The sequence below is a fragment of the Cygnus olor genome, chromosome 3, assembly GCF_009769625.2.
Source record: "Cygnus olor isolate bCygOlo1 chromosome 3, bCygOlo1.pri.v2, whole genome shotgun sequence".
NCBI classification, from domain to species: domain Eukaryota; kingdom Metazoa; phylum Chordata; class Aves; order Anseriformes; family Anatidae; genus Cygnus; species Cygnus olor.
In genome coordinates this window covers 67,866,614-67,885,927 of record NC_049171.1, presented here as the reverse complement: position 1 = coordinate 67,885,927, position 19,314 = coordinate 67,866,614, and the positions used below count along the sequence as shown (strand labels likewise).

Genomic DNA, 19,314 nt, shown 5'->3' with positions numbered 1-19,314 from the left:
AATGTTTAAGTTCCTAACTCCCTCTTCTCTAGGGTTATTGTTGTTGTTGCTGTTATTATTGTTTTTTTATTATTATTATTTGCCAACCTTCTTTAATGAAGTCTTCCTAGTCATCCATCATGATCCTTTCTGGCAACTTCAGTGTCTTTAGTTTAAATCTCATGTGTATGGGAACCTAAGCATTTTGTAAGTAAACCAGTGCATTTTGGAATGTTCTTCCCCTTATTGTCTAGTAAGTGAAGTTCATTTCAACATTAACCACACTGAAGAAACCTTCATCTGTCAGTTTTTTTTTTACATTATTATAACATGAGCGATTTTATCTCTTTCAAAGAACTCCTGCTAAATGAAAGACATCATATTTTTGTTCAATTTTACCCTAGTAAATCACAGGTTCTAAAACTTGCGTGTTCCATGTCAGGTTATGGTACAACAGCATTCTTACTGGATTTTCCTTATTATTTGAGTTACTGGATTTTTATTTATCTATCTATTTATTTATTTCCCACCCCCTACAGAAATGTAATGAACCGATGAAGGATTTGTTTATTAGGACACAAGATGTTCTTGGTCATTCAACTCTTTCACTGATTGACATTGACATAATTTTTTTTTTTGTTCTACCATTAAGTAAACATTACCAGGGAATTTCTTATTATCTGAAGTAAGAGAAAAATCCTTCTGATTTATTATATAACATTTTTATTGTTCTGTTGAAGAATGCTACCTTTATTACTATCTTACTCCAATGTTCTTTCTTATATAAGTTCATGAAAACGAATCCTTTAGATTTAGCAACCTCTAAAGCACCATGTACATCTTCAAAATTAGTGGAAGGAATTATTGGGCAACTTGCTCAAACTTCTCTAATTCTTTTCAGCAATGCAACACAACATGACTCTACCTTCAAATTCTGCAACAGTTAATTTTGGGAATAAAAACAAATGCAAAAAACAAACAACAACCACAAAACATGATGAATTCAGTGAGGTGGTGACTGCTCCTAAGGCTAATTTATAAACTTAATCTTAGCATTATACATGTGCCTTCATGTACATGATGCTCAGTATGCTGGTTCATTGCTCACATTATAATGAATGCTGATGTACACTGGATCCTAGCAGAAGTGCCAGAGTCCACAGTTTTAATTTAAAATTTAATTTATTTCACTGATCTCTCTTATTACCACTTAAAATAGACTGTCACTGAAATATGGAATGAACAATACATGATAAAATTACATGAAATTTAATACTTGAAATGGTATTAAATGGAAGATAGTCTGCGAATTCAATGCTACAATGACAATGATGCTGTAAGATAGATGTATATGGATATAATACAATGTTTTATTATTTAAAATTGCATTTTTTCTCAGGATGCAAGATTCCATTGTGTACTGCTGTGAAAATCAAAAATAGGGTATAAATAGGAAATAGTAGTGACATGGAAGAGCTTTGTAACTGTCACTTAAAATTTATTTTAAAAGTAGCGAATAGCCGTAATGCCAAATTACATATTTTAAACTCATTAGTCAATATTTGTACACATTTTGAGCTAGAATCTGAAGGTTCATTTAAGTTACAGGTACAGCCTCATTTTCTTGGATCTATAGGCAAATATTATTTCACAGGATTAAATAAACCACCTGTGGAATGGAACCATACATGTCTCTGAGATAAAAGCGGAATGAATGCCAAGAGGGAGGTACCTGGTTAACAGAAGCATCTGTATTAGCCACAGGTGAGGGAGAGCGACAGGCAGGTGGAGAAGAGATCTCACTGTTGGTTCCCTCCTCCCCAGACTCCTCAGTGACAGGGGAGAGCAGCGTGTGACAGCGACCAGCAGTCATCTGCCACAGGAAAAGCAAACCCCAGAGCACAGGAAGAAAATCAGTTACCTCAGCTTAGGTTTACTTAGACTGAGATCAAAACAAGAGAAAAAACAAAACAAAACACACAGCTGGAATGAACATGACAGCATTTAGTCATCCTTCGTGCCCTTACATTTGCCAGGTTAAAATTCTGGTGAATTAATAGTCATATTTACTAGCCATACTTTAATTATGAACATTCTCTTTTGTAACCTAATGAATTTAAAAGGAAATGTACAGCCAGCAACTGAATAATAACATGTCAGGGTCTGTCTAAATGTCTTCTTGTGCAATCAGAGATGCATATGGAAATATTATGGACAGCTACAGAATAATGAAGTATTGGTGTCTATATCCAGGCCTGGTTAGAACAACAAGGAATACATATAAGATAAAAAAAAAACATATAATCCCATAGTAACTTATAATTTTTGCTTCCCCAGTTGTTATACCATGATAAATCTTGAAATCTGCACTCAGGCAAAAATCCCAATGACATTAGCAGTATGTTTATAGTAAGACCCAACAAGAAACATAAGCATTTTAACTCAAACATGAGGCCTATGTCAATACTTAGACAGCTTTCATTCCCACATACTCATTTGAGAATATAGCAGCATACAGTCAAATATCACATCAACTTTTTAATAAAAGAGCTTTATAAATATGCTCTGTAAAATACATGCACTGCAACATGCTATGAAATAATATTTCTTCTGTTTTTATCTGATTCCTGCAATTCAACAGTTTTTTGGCATTTGCTCACACATGCTGATAGCTAAGAAAAAGCACTGAATTTGCATCTTATTACAGATAACTGCCACTGGTGTTTGTCTGTTAAATAACTTCATCCTATATCTATGAGTCTTGAAAACCCATATAAAGCAAAATACAGTAAGGGGAAGCTGTAGCTTGTTTGGTTTGCAACACTCCAGCCATTTCAAAAGCAAAACGTAGATATGAGCTGTGGCAACTCGCTACACAGGAGTGTTGCAATGATGCAAAAGCAATCAGCTCAGATAAACGGTCCTGAGAACAATTCATTCCTTACCATAACCACTGAAGGATGAGAAGGGTGTGCCGGGAGCAGGTCTGAATCCAGCTCCTCCATTCCTTCTGAAAGCCCCTCCACCTCTGTCACTGTCAGCAGCATAGTGGCATGTTTTGCTTTCATTGTTAACATCTTGCACTTCGAATTCAAAGAAGCAATTTGCTCCTGGTATCCTTTGATCTTCTGCGCCAGCTCCTGAGGAAACATATTTTTTCCCTAATGCAGAGGCAGCCAATAAAGGCCAGAGGACTAGCAGCATTCCAGCTTCCGTAGAGAAGGCAAGCTCTCCCCTCCTAGCCCAGCCAATGAAATCATAGTGCTGCCTCTCAGAAACCCTGCATAAGCAGCAGCACTAGCTGAAAAGCAGGATGTTGATTGTGGAGGGAACAAGTCAGGCTGCGTCTCACTGCACAGCTAAACCGCAAAGCAGAGAGCTTTGAAGTGAAACCGGAAAAGTACTGTGAAAGCCTCTGTGTGATCATTGCAGAAGTGAAGGACACCCCATACTTGCATCCAGCCTGAACTGGACACAAATTCTCTATGCTTCAATTTACAAAAAAGGGGAACATCTCTCCTTCTTTCTTTTCTGTTTTTTCTTTCTGACCTATTTGCATTTATCTAAGGAAGATGAAGCTTTTCCACATACTGCATGCCATGAAAATGAGGTCATGTAATAAGCAGAACTGTAAAAAAAAAAACCACCATTCAGCTCTCACCAGAAAGAATGAATAGTTCAAACAATAACTCACAGGGTTTAACAAGATCAATTGTAATATGAACAATAGTTCACATAATAAGATTAAATGCAGACTGAATCACTTCTGGTCAGTGTTTGGATATATTTTATCTTATTCCCGTTTTGGATAAGTTTTCAGAGTTAAAAACTGAACTGCAGACAGTACTAGCTCTTCTTTAATAAGCATTGGTAAATCTGGCCTAAAGCTGAGTATATTTTAAAATATTGTTTATCATGGCAATGAAATGGTCTATCTGTGTGGTGAAACATCACCAAAATAAGTTTAGTCAGAGAAGAAACATGGAACAGAATAGACAGAAACTGATTAATATTCTCTCATACACTTTACTGCTGCCTAGTTCAGTGTCTGGTTTCAAGGCATTCAATTCATATTTTTCAAATAAAAACTGCAGGGAGATATTCACATTTCTGCCAAAGCCAATGTTCCTGCCTCCCTGGAGGCTCAGTGATGTGACAGAATTTTGATTTATAAAGTTAAAACAACATTTGTGTAAGCTTGCCTGTTAGTTCAGTGATTATTCATTCTAATGGATATTTCTAAATTATTTGTATACCTGCTTTATTTTTTTCACCTAATGAAAGTTTTCAGGGAAAAATAGCAACAGAAGTTGCAAGATCTAGCGTAATAAATATAATATTGTATAATAATAAATGATTGCAGTATCTTTAAAAAGGGAAATAAAATTATTGTTTCAGGCAAGTAAAATTAAAAGATTATTTTGGTTATAAAACATTTTCAGTAAACTTTTTCCTCAAAATCACAGTGGAGAACAGTCATGGTGGAAAATACAGAGTTAGAAGTGGATGCATCACAAAGACTGATGATGACTTTTTCTGTCTGGGACTCAATGGTACCTGCTCACTGTTTGTCATGTCAGCAACAAGACAACCTCTCTTGGAGCTCCAAGGTTCACCTTGGAGACTCAACAAAGTCTGAAGTAAAAAACAGTTGATGAGATCAATTGAAAAACTGTGATCAAATCAAGCCATAGCTTTAATGTCTAGTAGCTGGAATAGAGTTATCTGCTCTATTTGTCAAGTACTAGTCATTTACTAATATTTGATGAATGGCACATCTCAGCAACATACAAGTGGGAAATCTATTATCATTCAAAACACACTACTCCATCAATACTATTGAAAGGTAATAACATTTGTATAATTAATGTCCAATGCACCGAGAATCTAACATACCTCCTTCAATTGAATACAAAGAAAATAAAAAAGATGCAAAAATGTGATTGTGAAAAAAGATAAAACAACTTATAAAGGTAATTTCCTGTGAGGTACTGTATATCCATTAAAATCATACACAAGTATGGAGATACTTGCCCACATTCTTTTCTGAAGGTCTAAAGAAACAGGGTTCAGTAAACTTAGTTCCAGAGTATAACTGCATACATATGCAGTACTACAAGCTTTCTAGATTCTTTCTACATTCCTTATACTTCCATCCTCCTATTTTCATTCTAAACAAAGGTACTAATAATGCTTATTTAAGTTCCTGTTCATGCAGGGTTAAACAGACAATCTGGCAACTAATGTTTTCTTAAATTAATAAATCACAGGACAAGCATCTTGACAGACTTGCTTTTTAAAGTTGTATAACAATATAGAGTCCACTTATGTAACTGTGTGCTTTTCCACAACTACTGAGCAGACAAAACGCAAACCAAAAATATGTGTATCTTAGTCTTTTAAAACCCTTTGTCTCTAAATGTGGAAAGCTTGAGAGTGTGAAACCTGTCCACTCCTTGGTTGTTCCCAAAATATGCAGTAAAGCTGCTATCTTCCTGCAGATGTTTAAAAGGAATCTTCTAAACTGAAGCTACTGAATTTGTTGAAATGCAGATGAAACTACAAGCTGCCCCATTTTAAATTCCTCCCTGCAGCCTCATTCCTTTCGCCATCAGCATTGCTCTGTATCACTAGTGACTCTCCTGCTGCTTTTGTTGTTCCAGAACATTTGAATAGAAAGTCTAGGATTTTGAATTCCCTGTTAAAAATACAGAAGGTATTGTTTTGTTGGTTTGTTTTGTTTTGTTTCTAAAGGAAAACACTCTGCATTTATAGTGAGTTGCTTTTGTGAAAACTAGACCGAATATGATCAACACATATAACATTAGTTTAGGTTACATAATATCCCAGGTTGATTTTTAATTCAAAGTTAAAGAAATGGCGCCATCTGGTGTCAAAAGTGATACACATGTATCGATGCATTTTCTATCTGTTGGAGTACGTAGCAGATTGAGGCATAGAAAAGGGGTTCAGGAGCTCCCGTGCCAGCACAGCAGAAAAGGCTCCATGGAGACTGTCCTGACTCATATGAGTACTTACAATCAATGGGTTTGAGGGCAGAACCTGTAACTTCACAGGACAGAACTCTTCCCCAAAATGACTTGACAAGAATCCTTTGGAGTGACTCTTGCAGACTTTTCCTCCAAATCTACTGTAGTTTTCCTGTGATTCAAGTCCCCTGGTATTTTCTTGCATTAATGGCATGGAAATAAGTAAGGACTTTAAGATATATCTAAGGATTGCTGAATTGGCAGTGATCAAGTGACTAAATGCTTAGCATTGACTTCTGTGATGTTCCTCAGTTAAGTACCTGTGTTAACTGCCCCTTAAATACATAATGTTTTAGTTTGCATAATGTTGCCTGGAGATTAGGACATATTTAACTGAATAAACAAATAAATACTCCAGATTGCACTAATAGCACGAGTTTCCTATTGGGTATTGGTTTATCTGCTCAGATAGCCTTCAAGCACATCCGAAAAACTACTCAGCTAACTTATGAAACTTGGTTATGAAAATTATTTTAGGCCAGTGAACTGCCAGTGAGCCTGTGTTGTTCTGCCTTTCCTACCTCATGACGAGAAATCTGGACCTGGAGTTCATGGATGTTGCTGGTTGCTACTGGCTTGTCTTGAATTTCACGATGGGCACTCTCTATCATTTGCTGTAAATGTTTCATCTCTTGCTCATATTGCTCATACTGAACCACAGCTTCCTAGAGAGGAAAAAAAAAATCAAGTGTCTACATGAAAATAAGTATTTATTTACTCTAAGTATGACCAATTTCCCTTCTGCACTGAAGCAAACTTACACCCAACTGGCGCTTGCACCTTGGCAAGCCAAAGTGTTTTTGTTTGTTTGCTTGTTTTTAAGATATTCAATAGTGGGGCTAGAATTTCAGCTTTCAACAAGCATCTGCCCCAAGCATACACACCAAAAGACAGCATTGCCTAATTTGATAGTTTTAATATAAGCACTTTCATCTATTTATTCACGTCAAGCCTCCTTCTATGAAATGGAAAAACTACATGAGAAACTTAAATTTTAAAGAATCATAGAAAATACAACTGGGAGAAGATCCTGAAGACTGATTTAGAACATTATCCTACCAGTGTGGTATCATTATTTTCTTTTTAGTATAAACTTCCCAGAAATTGGTCTGATCTCTTTTTAAAAACCTTTAGTCTGATATTATGCCTTTCTTTATACTTAACTACCTTTAATAATTAGAAGCCTCTACTGTTATTTAACTTGAATCTCTGTAGCTGTACCCTAGCTCAATATGTATTTTTCAATCACTAACAAGCAGAAAAAAAAAAAAAAAGAAAAAAATGTTTATTCAGTTCTTTGGAAATACGTTTTACATATTTAGGTATGAAATCAAGCTATCAAACAAAAACTAATTTTCTTGTATTTAGCAAAGCTTGGAAATGGAAATTTAATACATACTGAATGTCTTCAAAATCAGGAAGGAAATATTTAGAAAGCTTAAATAAAAAAATAATAACTTCTAGCTTAGAAAGCTTTTTAGCTCAATGTTATGTTATTATTTTAAGCAGCTGATGTTATAATGATATATTAAAATTAATTTCATTAACTGATTATATTAATTAAAATTTATTAATTTATTAATATTAATTTATTAATTTATTAATTAAACCCTGCATACAAATGTATATTAACTATTTGTTTATTTAATCCTGGCAGCATTACAAAAAACATTTCAAGATTCAGGACAGAACCACCATAAGAGTCTGATGAGTAAATTGACCAATAACATCATCAAAAATGTTAACCCCCCCAAAATATGTAATCAGAAAGGACTGAAACATACTAAGAAACATACTAATTGTATGACTGGGCAAAGAAGAATGGATAGAGATATAAAATTGTTTTCATTGCAATTTGTGTGGTCAAATTACTCATAGTAATCTATGGGACACAGTTACTCTTGCCTGCATGATGTTGCACTGCTGAATGGCAGTGTGCTGCAGGCGGCTAGCCTCCTCCTGGAGCCGAAGGGCACTGTGACATATTGGCAGGCTGGCGACCACCTCTTCAGGAATTCTCAAGGCACTTTGACAAACTTGTACTGCATGAACTTTTGGCTTCAGTGATTCCATTTCAGACAACAGATGCTAGAAAAAGTCAGTGCCACAATAAGCCCATTTTGCAGAACATTTGATGCAGCAAAAGATAATTATGAATTCACAAACTAAAATAAACAATGAATTTGATTATCTGTTTGTTGGTTTGTTTGTTTGCTTTTAATTTAATATAATTAGGATACACTTTGTCTAGAGTTTTTCATTCTGAAATGAGCATTCTTTTAAAGTATTAGTTAACCAAAATACCTACATATCAGGCATAAAAATAATTCATGAAAAAACAGTCATTCTTATTTCTGAGTGTCTAAGCACAAGAATAATTCTGTTAACATATCTGAAAAATATCTTTAAAAAATCCACAGATTGAAGCTGCATAGGAGTCACTTATGCACACATATATTTTAATGTTAAAATCCAAGTGGAACTCCATGTTGAAGCACAGTTAAAAAACAGTAAATGAATCCTGTTGTGTTTACAGTCTTCCTTTGAAAACATAAATAATTGCTGAAAATATTTTAAATTCAAAAGGCAATAAAGCACCAAAAATACACATACAGATTTATTTATTTTTTTCTGTATAATAATCATATGTTGGGTGCCCTTTTTAATAGTCTCTATTCCTTTCACAATGTCTATGCATGAGAAGTGTATAAAACTGCAATGATATAAGTGCAATTAATAGATTCTACTGGTATTCTTTTATCTTTGTTAGGGAGTTAGATGTACATTAAAGCTTTCCTTTTGATTAAAATATACAGTTTAACACAGAAAAAAAATAGTAAAAGGCAAAGCTGATGAAAAGAACCTCAGTACATTAGAAAAGCTTTGAAGCTCAATAGATACAAATAATCTAGGCAATGTATTTGGCAAACAAGGGTGAAGAGACTGATTGTCTCCCTCCTCCTATACCATATGCAGAAAGATAGACTTCATGAAGTATGGTGGATAATCTAACCAGAGACTTGGTACAACGACCTGTTCCTTGGACTGGGAAGGCCTCTCCTCGCCCTGCACTGCTGGCAAAAGATGACTTGTGCAACTGGCACTCAGAGGTACCATGGGGCCACATGCCAGCAGCCAGGCAGTCTCCAAGACCCCCTCTTTGTCTGGTGAAATACATAAGCAGGGGCTACAGCCCCTTTCCATCTGTACAAAAGATAGGTATACTTAGAAGACCTGACAGAGCCAGTGCAAAGAACACAGTACTCCTTTACTCTTTGGGTGGGTGATGTCTTTCACCTATATTCTTCAACGTCATGTTCTGAAACTTGTCTGCAATCTCTAGAATAAAGGCCATATATTTTAATCAAAAGTAAAGCTCTGTAAATTTACCTATCATATATATATATATATATATATATATATATATATATTTTTTTTTTTTCTGCAGATTTCACTCCTAAAGTGGACCTGTTGACATTTAATTTTCCTGGGAGACTAGAACAGTTAAATCTCTATATCAGATTGCAGCAAGAAATGTTTCTCAAGGAACTCAGTAAGCTATAACATGGATTACTTTTCTTGTCTTGAAACCGTGGCCAAAAATAACAAGTCAAAAAATCTCCGTAATACACCAAGTACAATCAGCAGTATCTTATGGTGGTAATTCAACTAAACAAATATAAAAGTAACTGGGCTTACAAAATACTGAGTTTTCTTAGCTTTTCACTTGACTATTGGGGGAGCAAGCAGCATACTATCTTCTTGCACCTCTAGCTGCAAAACAGAGATAACAATCCAGAATTCCTTTTGAAGTACTTTAAGAACATTTTGATAAAAAGTTCTGGATAAAAGCTTGGGTTTATAACTATTAATACATATTGAACTTGAATTGTATGGTCTATTCTCAGGATTGCATAAAGCTAAGAACAAACCCACAAAGTGTTGTGCTTCAAACAATTCCTTTGAGGGAATGAACTTTCCCATTTAATATCTTTGTTGGAGACATGGACAGTGGGATAAGAGTGCAAACTTAGCAAGTTTGTGGATGACACCAAGCTGAGTGGTGTGGTTGACATGCTGGAGGGAAGGGTTGCCATCCAGATGGACCTTGACAGGCTTGAGAGGTGGGCCTGTGCAAACCTCATGAAGTTCAACATGGTCAAGTGCAAGGTTCTGCCCATGGGTCAGGGCAATCCCAAGCATGAACACAGGCTGGGTGACAAGAGGATTAAGAGCAGACCTGAAGAAAAGGACTTGGAAGTGTTGGTGAACAAAAAACTGAACATGAGCTGGCAGTGTGTGCTTGCAGCCCAGAAAGCTAACTGTATTCTGAGCTGCATCAAAAGAAGTGTGGCCAGTGGGTCGAGGGAGGTGATTCTCCCCCTCTACTCTGCTCTTGTGAGACCCCACCTGGAGCACTGCATTCAGCTCTGGGACCCCCAGAATAAGAAAGATATGGATCTGTTGGATTTGGTCCAGAGGAGGGCCCACAAAGATGATCAAAGGGCTGGAGCACCTCTCCTACAAAGAGAGGCTGAGGGAATTGAGGATTTTCAGCCTGAGGAAGAGAAGGCTCTGGAGAGACATTATAGTGGCCTTCTAGCACTTATCCAGGGGATAAAGAAAAGCTAGAGAGGGACTCTTTGTCAGGTAATATAGTTACAGGACAAGGGGTAATGGATTTAAACTAAAAAAGTGAGATTTAGATTAGATGTAAGGAAGAAATTCTTTACCCAGAGGGTGGTGAAGCACTGGAACAGGTTGCCCAGAGAAGTTGTGAATGCCCCATCCCTGGAGGTATTCAAAGCCAGATTGGACGGGGCTTTGAGCAACCTCGTCTACTGGAAGGTGTCCCTGTCCATAGCAGTGTGGGTGGAAACAGATGATCTTTAAGGCCTCTTCCAACTCAAAAATATGTGATTCTATGGTTTGATCCTTATTCCCTTGGCAGTAATTTGCAGCTAGATTTTGAAAAAATGGTCTACCTAAGAAACACCACAAGTCTTACCAACATTCTTTGTGTAAGCTCATGCTACTCAAGAGCTAACTTTGAGGTCCTGCCCTTTTACCTGTCTGTGAGACAGTTGATCTTTCAAGCTCAAACGTCCGAGCTCTGGAGAGGTCAGTGTGGCTTGGGCTTGCTCCATAGCAGCCTGCAGGGCTCTCAGCTCAACTTCAAATTTCTTCATGTCCTGTAACATAATAGATTTGATTCAGGAATAAGAAAAAAAAAAATCACTAGAAATATAAATGTCTGGATTTTGTAGTTGTGTCCCTTATTACAGTGTCAAAGCTAACTCATAATTTTAACAATGAAAACTGTTTAAAATATTGGATGAAAATATCAGTCATATGAGGGTATAGATAAATAGGTCCCAAATCCAGAGTTATTTATTACTATTTATTACTATTTCAAGTACTTCATCCATCTCAAATACAGCATGTATATTATAAAACTGATTTCAATGTGATAGGTCTAGAAAGGTGATCAAGATGTCCTCTAGTCACCTTCCCACAATAAGACAGGACAGAACTGTCTTATTTTTACAGACTGTTCTTAAAGACCACTACCATCAGTGTCATTCTTATCTCCACAGACAACATACTCTGGTGTCCCAGTACTATTATTTTGAAGATTTTTTTTCTGGTTGTTTGACATGAAACTATATTTTGTTGTAATTTCAATCCTCTACTTACTATCTTATTAACAGCAGACATGAACAAATTATTTTTATCCTTTCTGAATACTTCATATGTTAGGATAATCCTTTTTCATGCGTATTTTCTTGCAAGTTTATACTCATGACACTGTTATCACTATCCTCTGTTCTTTATCCAGTGAGTCCACAACTTTCCTCAAGTGGAAAACAGGACACAGCTGAAACTTTGCTACTGACCAATAGGGAGAATAAAAGAACTGCTTCACATGTCTTCATAATTAAATACTTTATATTCTGTATAGTGTTTGGATTTTTATTTTTTTTTGCAACAATGTTCATTTATTTTTCCATGATTGAAGTCAAGACCCTTGTACAGTGTGCCTCTTGCAAGTAACTCCTCATTCAGATACACAAGTACTTTTTTTTTTCCCCTCGTTTAAAGGTAACAATTTGCCTTTGTCCCTATTCAATAGCAGCTTTGTTTATTTATTTGTTTGTTTATTTATTTTTTTATTTATTTCCATGTGGCTCCTATAATTTTGTCTAAGCTGTTTTCTTGCTGTCTAAGTTGTTTTTTGTCTAAGCAACTTAAAAGCCATGGTCTTTAAAACACCATCCACCTCACTAATGAAAATTATTGACAAGTATCAGACCCAAGGGAGAACCTTGAAAAATCCTACTTGATGTATCCTGCCTTTTGGATGCAAAGCATGGATAATTACACACCAGATAAAATTCTAAACATTCTATCTTATTATTATTATTAAACATCTACCTATTTCATTTTCAACTAGATAAGCTTTAACATTTGCTAATAACAATATCATGTAAAACATTATTAAAGATATTGGTCACAAGCATTTATCTACAAAACCTATTATTTTCATGTTAAATTGCACTCTTTTGATATGATTTTCTTTCTTCACAAATCTATGATGACTTCTATTCAGCTCCATGTTTCCATGTTAAAATTTACAAATAGTGTATTCAATTATACCAACACTTATCTGAGAACTGAAGATACTAAGTTTAATTTCTACTGTGCTTACTTGTATGCATTTTTTTTTTCCCATGGAAAAAATAAATAAAAGCCTTTCAATTCATAAGGAGAAGGGGTGGAGGGGCAGGACATGACTCTCATTATGAAAATGTTGGTTTTCTGGAGCAGCCACTACGTATGATGAGACCCTGCATCCCAAGATGTGGTGAACATTGCTTCAGAGAATGCAGAGAAGGTTTTCTCCTTCTGCTCCCATGCAGCCTTTTTTTTTTCCTTTAATTAAACTGCTCCTTATCTCAACCCATGAATTTTTCTTTTTTAATTGTGTTTTCTCCCCCTGTCCTTCTGAAGAGGGGGAGAGAGAAGTGTGTTGGAGTTAGCTGCCCATCAGTTGTTAAACATGGTCACGTTGCCATATCCTATAAATACTGTCAAATGAATCACATTTTTAACCATTTTAAAATTAGCTATGATTGTCCTAACTATTAGCAATAGGCTATTCCCAGTTGCCTTTAGGTACTATTTTCCTACTTATTTGTGTGTAGCTGTAGCATCTGACAAAAACAAAGAAACAAAAAAAAACTAGAAATATACAATACTCTTTTATATTCTTTTTACCAAATTATTGTGTCAAATAAAATAAAATTAAAAAAAGAAAAATTTTGTGCCCTAACCGTAACAGCAAATAGAAAAGACTTTTGTGCTTTTTTCCTGTGTCTTGTACCAGTTTATAGTGCCCTCATGCATTACATAAGGATAACACACATACATTAATAATAAACCCATACAGAAGAGTTGCAAAGAAGTATCAGGAACACGAAAAAGCATGTTCCTTCTTTTCATTGCACTGTGTTGGAGAGACAGGTCCTCCATTATAGAGTCCTGGTCTGGTCCAGTGCTGATTAGAATACATAGAGAGCTGTCTTCTAAGGGAAAACTAAAGAAATGGTACAGCATAAATACTGACAGAGACATTTTCATCTCAATTCAAGTATCTAAACACAGGTGTTTAGTGCCATTTAAGACACACTATGGTACCCAATACATCTATCTAGAGAGAGCAGATGTAACAGGAATCTTGTCCCTATTTGGATCAGTAGCTGAAGTTGAGGCTGAATGCTCAATAGCATTGCAAGCAGTGCAGGACACCTATGCTTACTCAACAGAATTGTACCTTTTATAGACCACAGATAATCTGCACTGCTAGTACTTACAAAACCATAATTCTCTAAGCACATACAACCAGCTGTCAGCTGGTGTTAGAAAAAAGTGCTTTCATATACCTTGGCAGCATCTTGGAGATTTGGTAACTGTACTTTGATAACTTGCTGTAACTCTTCTGTACGACGTCCCAGTTCCAGCACTTGCTGAGACATTGCTTCAGTAGAGTATACACTGGACAGATACTCAATCCTCTCACTCATGGCCTCAAGATCACCATGAATCTCCACAGACTCTTCAAGCATAGTCTAGATACAGATATAATCAGAATTGAATGCCAAAGTTGAGCTACAGATTGGACATATCTCCAAGTACATTCCTGTTGTTCAAGCTCCTCAATTTGTACATATGTATAAGTACGATTAAGTTTCACCAATTTACTGTAAGGCTTAGGCAATATGCTTAATTCTTAGTGCACACTCAAGTGCTTCAGGTTATATCAGGTTAACAACAGAGTAAGTCTTGAAGCTTCAGCAGCGCTGCTTACCATCATTAGTGTTTTGTTATACATACTTGCCTATAAAAAATGTAATATACACCATCTATATATATGATTTGTTCTGGAAGCCTGACATACCCAATAGGAAGCAACAGAAAGTACTGGGATAACAGGGCAATAGTCATTAATGTGTGATAACAGGGCAATACTCATCAATACTCCATAAAAATTGGCTACCAAAGTGTTTAGTGGGATGCCATTGGTTAAGTCCATCTCCTATACTTCTGAAGCAGGGAAAAAAACAAAACTACGAATGCTACCTCCCAGCTTTCTTCAGGATAAGTTGCCTGGAGAGTCCTGCTCAGGATAAGGAAGTGTGCATGTTACCCTGCCCTAATGTAACTGAATGCAGCTGACAATTAACTGATTTCTCTCTACATGTATACAAGACATAATTAATGCAGTCTTATTTTGGCATTAGTGAGACATGATCATCTCATGATGGTTTGATTTGTTTCACATGATCATGCACTGTCATAGAGAGCTAAACACGAATGTGAGATGTTCAGGAAGCACTTGGGACTAAGAAACTCATCCATTGTGCATCAGTCTGCGAACATTTGGTATGAAGCTGCTCAAATGTGAACAAAGGCTATTCTAGCTTAGCTTAAAACAGAAAAAGACTGAAGATTTTGTTTGGTTAAATTAGAATTTACAATATGCTCTTGGATAGGAATCATCTAGTACCAGGAAAAGAATTACTATGATCTTTATGTAGGGGAGTATTAGCTTTAATGACATATGCAGTGTGATAGCATCCCACTGTCTAGACACAGTGTTCAATCAAATGCTGCTATGAAGCCAATGTACTTGAGTAAACAGAGAGATCATTTGAAACAGTTTTATTTATATTATTTCAGTCTTCAAAACAATTATCGAAAATAAAGAAACCTAGCATCTTTAGGCATTTTTCTCTCAAGGAAAGGAAGGAAAACGTGTGGAAAATAAAACTTCAATTCTTTTATACACTTTCCCTTAAATTTCACAACTTATATAATCACCTGGTAGGCTTTAAATTGGTCACGAAGCTGAGAGGAAGAATTCCATGTTATACTACCATGCACTAGGATATTTGCTTTCTCACACCATTTCAGTATGAACTCCAGCATCTCATTGTATTCTTCCAAATGTGAAGCAGCCTGGATATAGAAGAAAAATCCACCTTTTAAATCTAAGATGTAATTCTGTACAGTTCTTAGTAATGACAAAATTGCTTTCATTTCATTTCATTTAATATTTTTAACTTTGGGGATCATTTTAACAACTTTTACTTACTGTTGAATATAAACCAATTAAGTCTATATTTATGAGTTAAAATAGGTTTGGTTTCAGTAATAACCATATCTATTTTTGAGGAAAAAAGTCACCACAAGAACATAGGTAAACCTGGGAGAGTGCATTGATGCTCATCTACATTCCTAGAATGTACACTTCCTGCACATACTTCAGCCATACACAGAAGCTTGAAAATAACTTATAGCTGACTGCAAGTCTCCTTTATGTCATTCATGTTTTTTGTCTCTGCCATGTAATTCCCCAAATTGCTTTTATTTAAAACCTGTTTTGTCTACTCAAGCTGTCACATTTACAAAAAGAGAAACGTGCAGTTGTTTTGCAATACAAGACCAAAAATGCTCTGTTTTCTGATTCATCTAATCTGTGATTAGCAAGTACCCTTTATTTACAATAGCATTAATTTTTCATGCATTTGTTTTGTCTGAGGGACAGATCAACTCCTCTCTGTGCCTGAACTATATTTCTGTATTTCTCTACTTTTATGCATTGTTTGTCTTGACTTTGCTTTTATTTTTATTTTTAAGTGGGAAGTGGATTTCTTTGTTGAACAAAAATACCCTAACAATAGTTAAATCCCTCCACCAAGTACCTTTGACTGAACTCATACTTCAATATTTATTTTCTATCTGTTTTTAAAACAAATTTTCAGAGGCAACTGAAAAAATTATCATGAAATACTTTTTCAAAACTTACAGAACCTTCTTCATGCATACAGAAAAGAGAATTTATAAATTATTAGGGTGTTGATTGCAGAACCATAGAAAATCCTTTTCTTTGTATTAGCTAGACTTTTTATTTTTATTTTTGGATAATGACAATTAGCAAAAAATTATTGCAAAGGGTTTCAGAGACTGAATCTTGAGGACAGCAGAGAAAGCATCTTTGTAAATGTAAAAGTGAAGAAAGACTATGTGTTATCGGGGCCTTTGTATCTAGACTTTTTCATTGAATCTACAAATTATATTCTCCCTCTGCATATTGTGACTAAAGTAAAATATTTTTATTTTTGTTTTGTGTGTGTATGAGGCAGCAAATATTGGTAACAGTGATAAGACAGAAGCCCTGAAAAGTATGACAACATAGTATTATTTCCTGGCATGCTGTTGTTAGTAGGAAGGTCTAAAATTTGTTCAGGGCACCAGAGGAACCAATCAGTAGATGCATCTCTTAAAGCAGCATCACATAGAGTTATTCCACCCTCTTTATTTGACCCCCAGCCTGTACTCCTCTGCTGTGTGATACAAGCTCTGAACAAATCAGATTTGCCAAAGAATGTCCCTTCTTGTGTAACTACAGGAAAATAAATGAGAAATTTGCCTGTACTTCCTCTTTCTGACCACCCCCCCAAAAAACAAACAAACAAACAAACAAACAACCAACACACACACCCCAACCAACTAACCAAACCAAACCAAACAAACAAACAAAAATGAAAAAACAACAACAACAAAAACATGACAGAAAGGATTTGAGACCATACCTGACTGAGCTTGGCTGCTCTGTACTCAGCCTGTCGTATGGTCTGTTGGTGCAGTGCTGTGAGTTTCCCTATCCTGTTAGCCAGCTGCTTAGCCAGGGGTATGTTCTGTTCTGCAACGTCTTGGACTGATGCATCTAATTCCACTAATTTTATATTGCAGCTGTCCAACTCCTCACCAAGGATCTAGACAGAAAAACAAGAAAATCAGTGCAACAGGAAGTGTTAGTTTTCTGGTTGATTATTTCTAGTTCAACTTGCAACTCTCATACCCTGTCCAAAGACTCCATAGTTCATTTCATTTTTATTCCAGCTGCAAACCAGCAATGCTTGTCTAAGCAGGAAGGCAGAACAGCATGGTGTTTGGTCCCGTTACTCTTTCTTCTCTGACTTCCTGGCTGAACTGGATAACCATTTTCTGTACCATATCAAAAGACTGAGTCACTTCAGAGTGACATTAACTGTTCTTGGCCTTCCTTCCATGTTTGTTTTTGAAGTGAATGGTCAGTACACATTGCCATGATAAAGATTTCTGTTTATTTGAAAAGGATCTTATACTTGCAAACTCAGAAATATGTAATTACTCATTAATGCATTATAAAAACTTTTGCATTTTCATAGCTTGATCTACGTAGACATGTGGTTTGGATCATGATAGACTATTTCAATAGAAACAAATTTTAAAACAGTTTTTCTTACCATAATTACAAAGTTTCTTAAAAAGAAAGCTAAAAAGTTTTCTATATTTCCCAGACTGATAACATGCTTAGTGGCTACAGTTTCTTGGGATGGGGTGTTTTTTTCTTCCTATTGCTTTTATGCCTAGGGTGTTAATGATTCGTTGCTTTTGTAGTATGAACAAAATAAGTCTCATCAAACACTTTAGCTCCTTACAATTATTTTTAGAAATATAAATTGCAATCATCAGGCAAAAACTGATTCAGAACTGAACACAACTCTAGCTGCAGCTGCTTTAAGCTTGCCAGATTAGGACTGTCCTAGCACAGACCTATTAGAGTGTAATTTATGATCAACCATTCATGATAAAGGACTATTGTTCCACGAATAGTACCATGCTTTAATGATATTAATGCCTGTATGTAGACATAAAGATAGATGGTGATCTACGCATCTAAATACAGACATACATATTTCAGACAAGCATAACTAAATGTCAATGCTACAGAAACAAATGATAAAGAATTTATAGGTTGCTTAAAAGTGAGGGATGGATCCATTTGACTTTGGTCATGTGTTTAAAACAGACTCTTATTTTACTTTTTCACAATCAGTTTTAATTTTAACTTCAAAAATATTTACCACTGTGATCAAAGCCAACTCAATCTCAGCAGTATCACCTGAGAGCTGACATAAATGCAATTGAGGGAACTAAATCTTCAGTGACATAGAAGTTTTGTCTGTACTACATGGGAAAGTACATTTCACTGGCTTTCTGCTCAATTACTGGGGTCAAAAATTTACCAATTTTAAACGGATGTATTTTAGTCACACCTTCTGGAAAGCAAATGGTACTTTGGAGCATATCGCTTGTAACTCATGAAAACAAACAGGTGATTTTTGACATATCAGACACACCCAGTTTTCTGTTCCGTATGCTTTCAAGCAGTAACTTGGTCAAGATCATATTTGACTAGTTAAAAAAAAAACAAACAAAACAATAAAAACAAAAACCACATAACGAGACCTCCATGTCCTGCTTCTCCTTCCTCATCAACAAAACAAAATCACAGAATCATAGAATATCCCGAGTTGGAAGGGACCCATAAGGATCATCAAGTCCAATTCCTGGCACCGCACAGGTCTGCCCAAAAGTTTAGACCATGTGACTAAGTGCACAGTCCAACTGCTTCTTAAATTCAGACAGGCTTGGTGCAGTGACTACTTCACTGAGGAGCCTGTTCCAGTGTGTGACAACCCTCTCGGTTAAGAACCTCTTCCTGATGTCCAGCCTAAACTTCCCCTGCCTCAGCTTAACACCGTTTCCGCGAGTCCTATCACTGGTGATTACGGAGAATAGGTCACCTGCCTCTCCACTCCCCCTCGCAAGGAAGTTGTAGACTGTGATGAGGTCCCCCCTCAGCCTCCTCTTCTCCAGGCTGAACAGGCCCAGT

The 19,314-nt window shown here is 36.0% G+C and overlaps 1 protein-coding gene across 28 annotated transcripts in view; it reads right to left on the bottom strand.

Moving 5' to 3' along the window:
- Nucleotides 1-19,314, bottom strand: part of SYNE1 (spectrin repeat containing nuclear envelope protein 1) — a 302,466-nt gene that overhangs the window by 99,836 nt on the left and 183,316 nt on the right. For 22 of the 28 annotated variants that reach the window (XM_040553823.1, XM_040553826.1, XM_040553827.1 and 19 more), the window contains 8 exons: nucleotides 17,186-17,368; nucleotides 15,411-15,548; nucleotides 13,973-14,158; nucleotides 11,099-11,221; nucleotides 7,935-8,117; nucleotides 6,551-6,694; nucleotides 2,925-3,119; nucleotides 1,712-1,852 (listed from right to left, as the gene is read on the bottom strand). In XM_040553823.1, the coding sequence (XP_040409757.1) occupies nucleotides 1,712-1,852; nucleotides 2,925-3,119; nucleotides 6,551-6,694; nucleotides 7,935-8,117; nucleotides 11,099-11,221; nucleotides 13,973-14,158; nucleotides 15,411-15,548; nucleotides 17,186-17,368 (1,293 nt within the window). The remainder of the gene's footprint in view (nucleotides 1-1,711; nucleotides 1,853-2,924; nucleotides 3,120-6,550; nucleotides 6,695-7,934; nucleotides 8,118-11,098; nucleotides 11,222-13,972; nucleotides 14,159-15,410; nucleotides 15,549-17,185; nucleotides 17,369-19,314) is intronic. The other 6 variants (XM_040553837.1, XM_040553832.1, XM_040553835.1 and 3 more) reach the window with 1 other exon arrangement.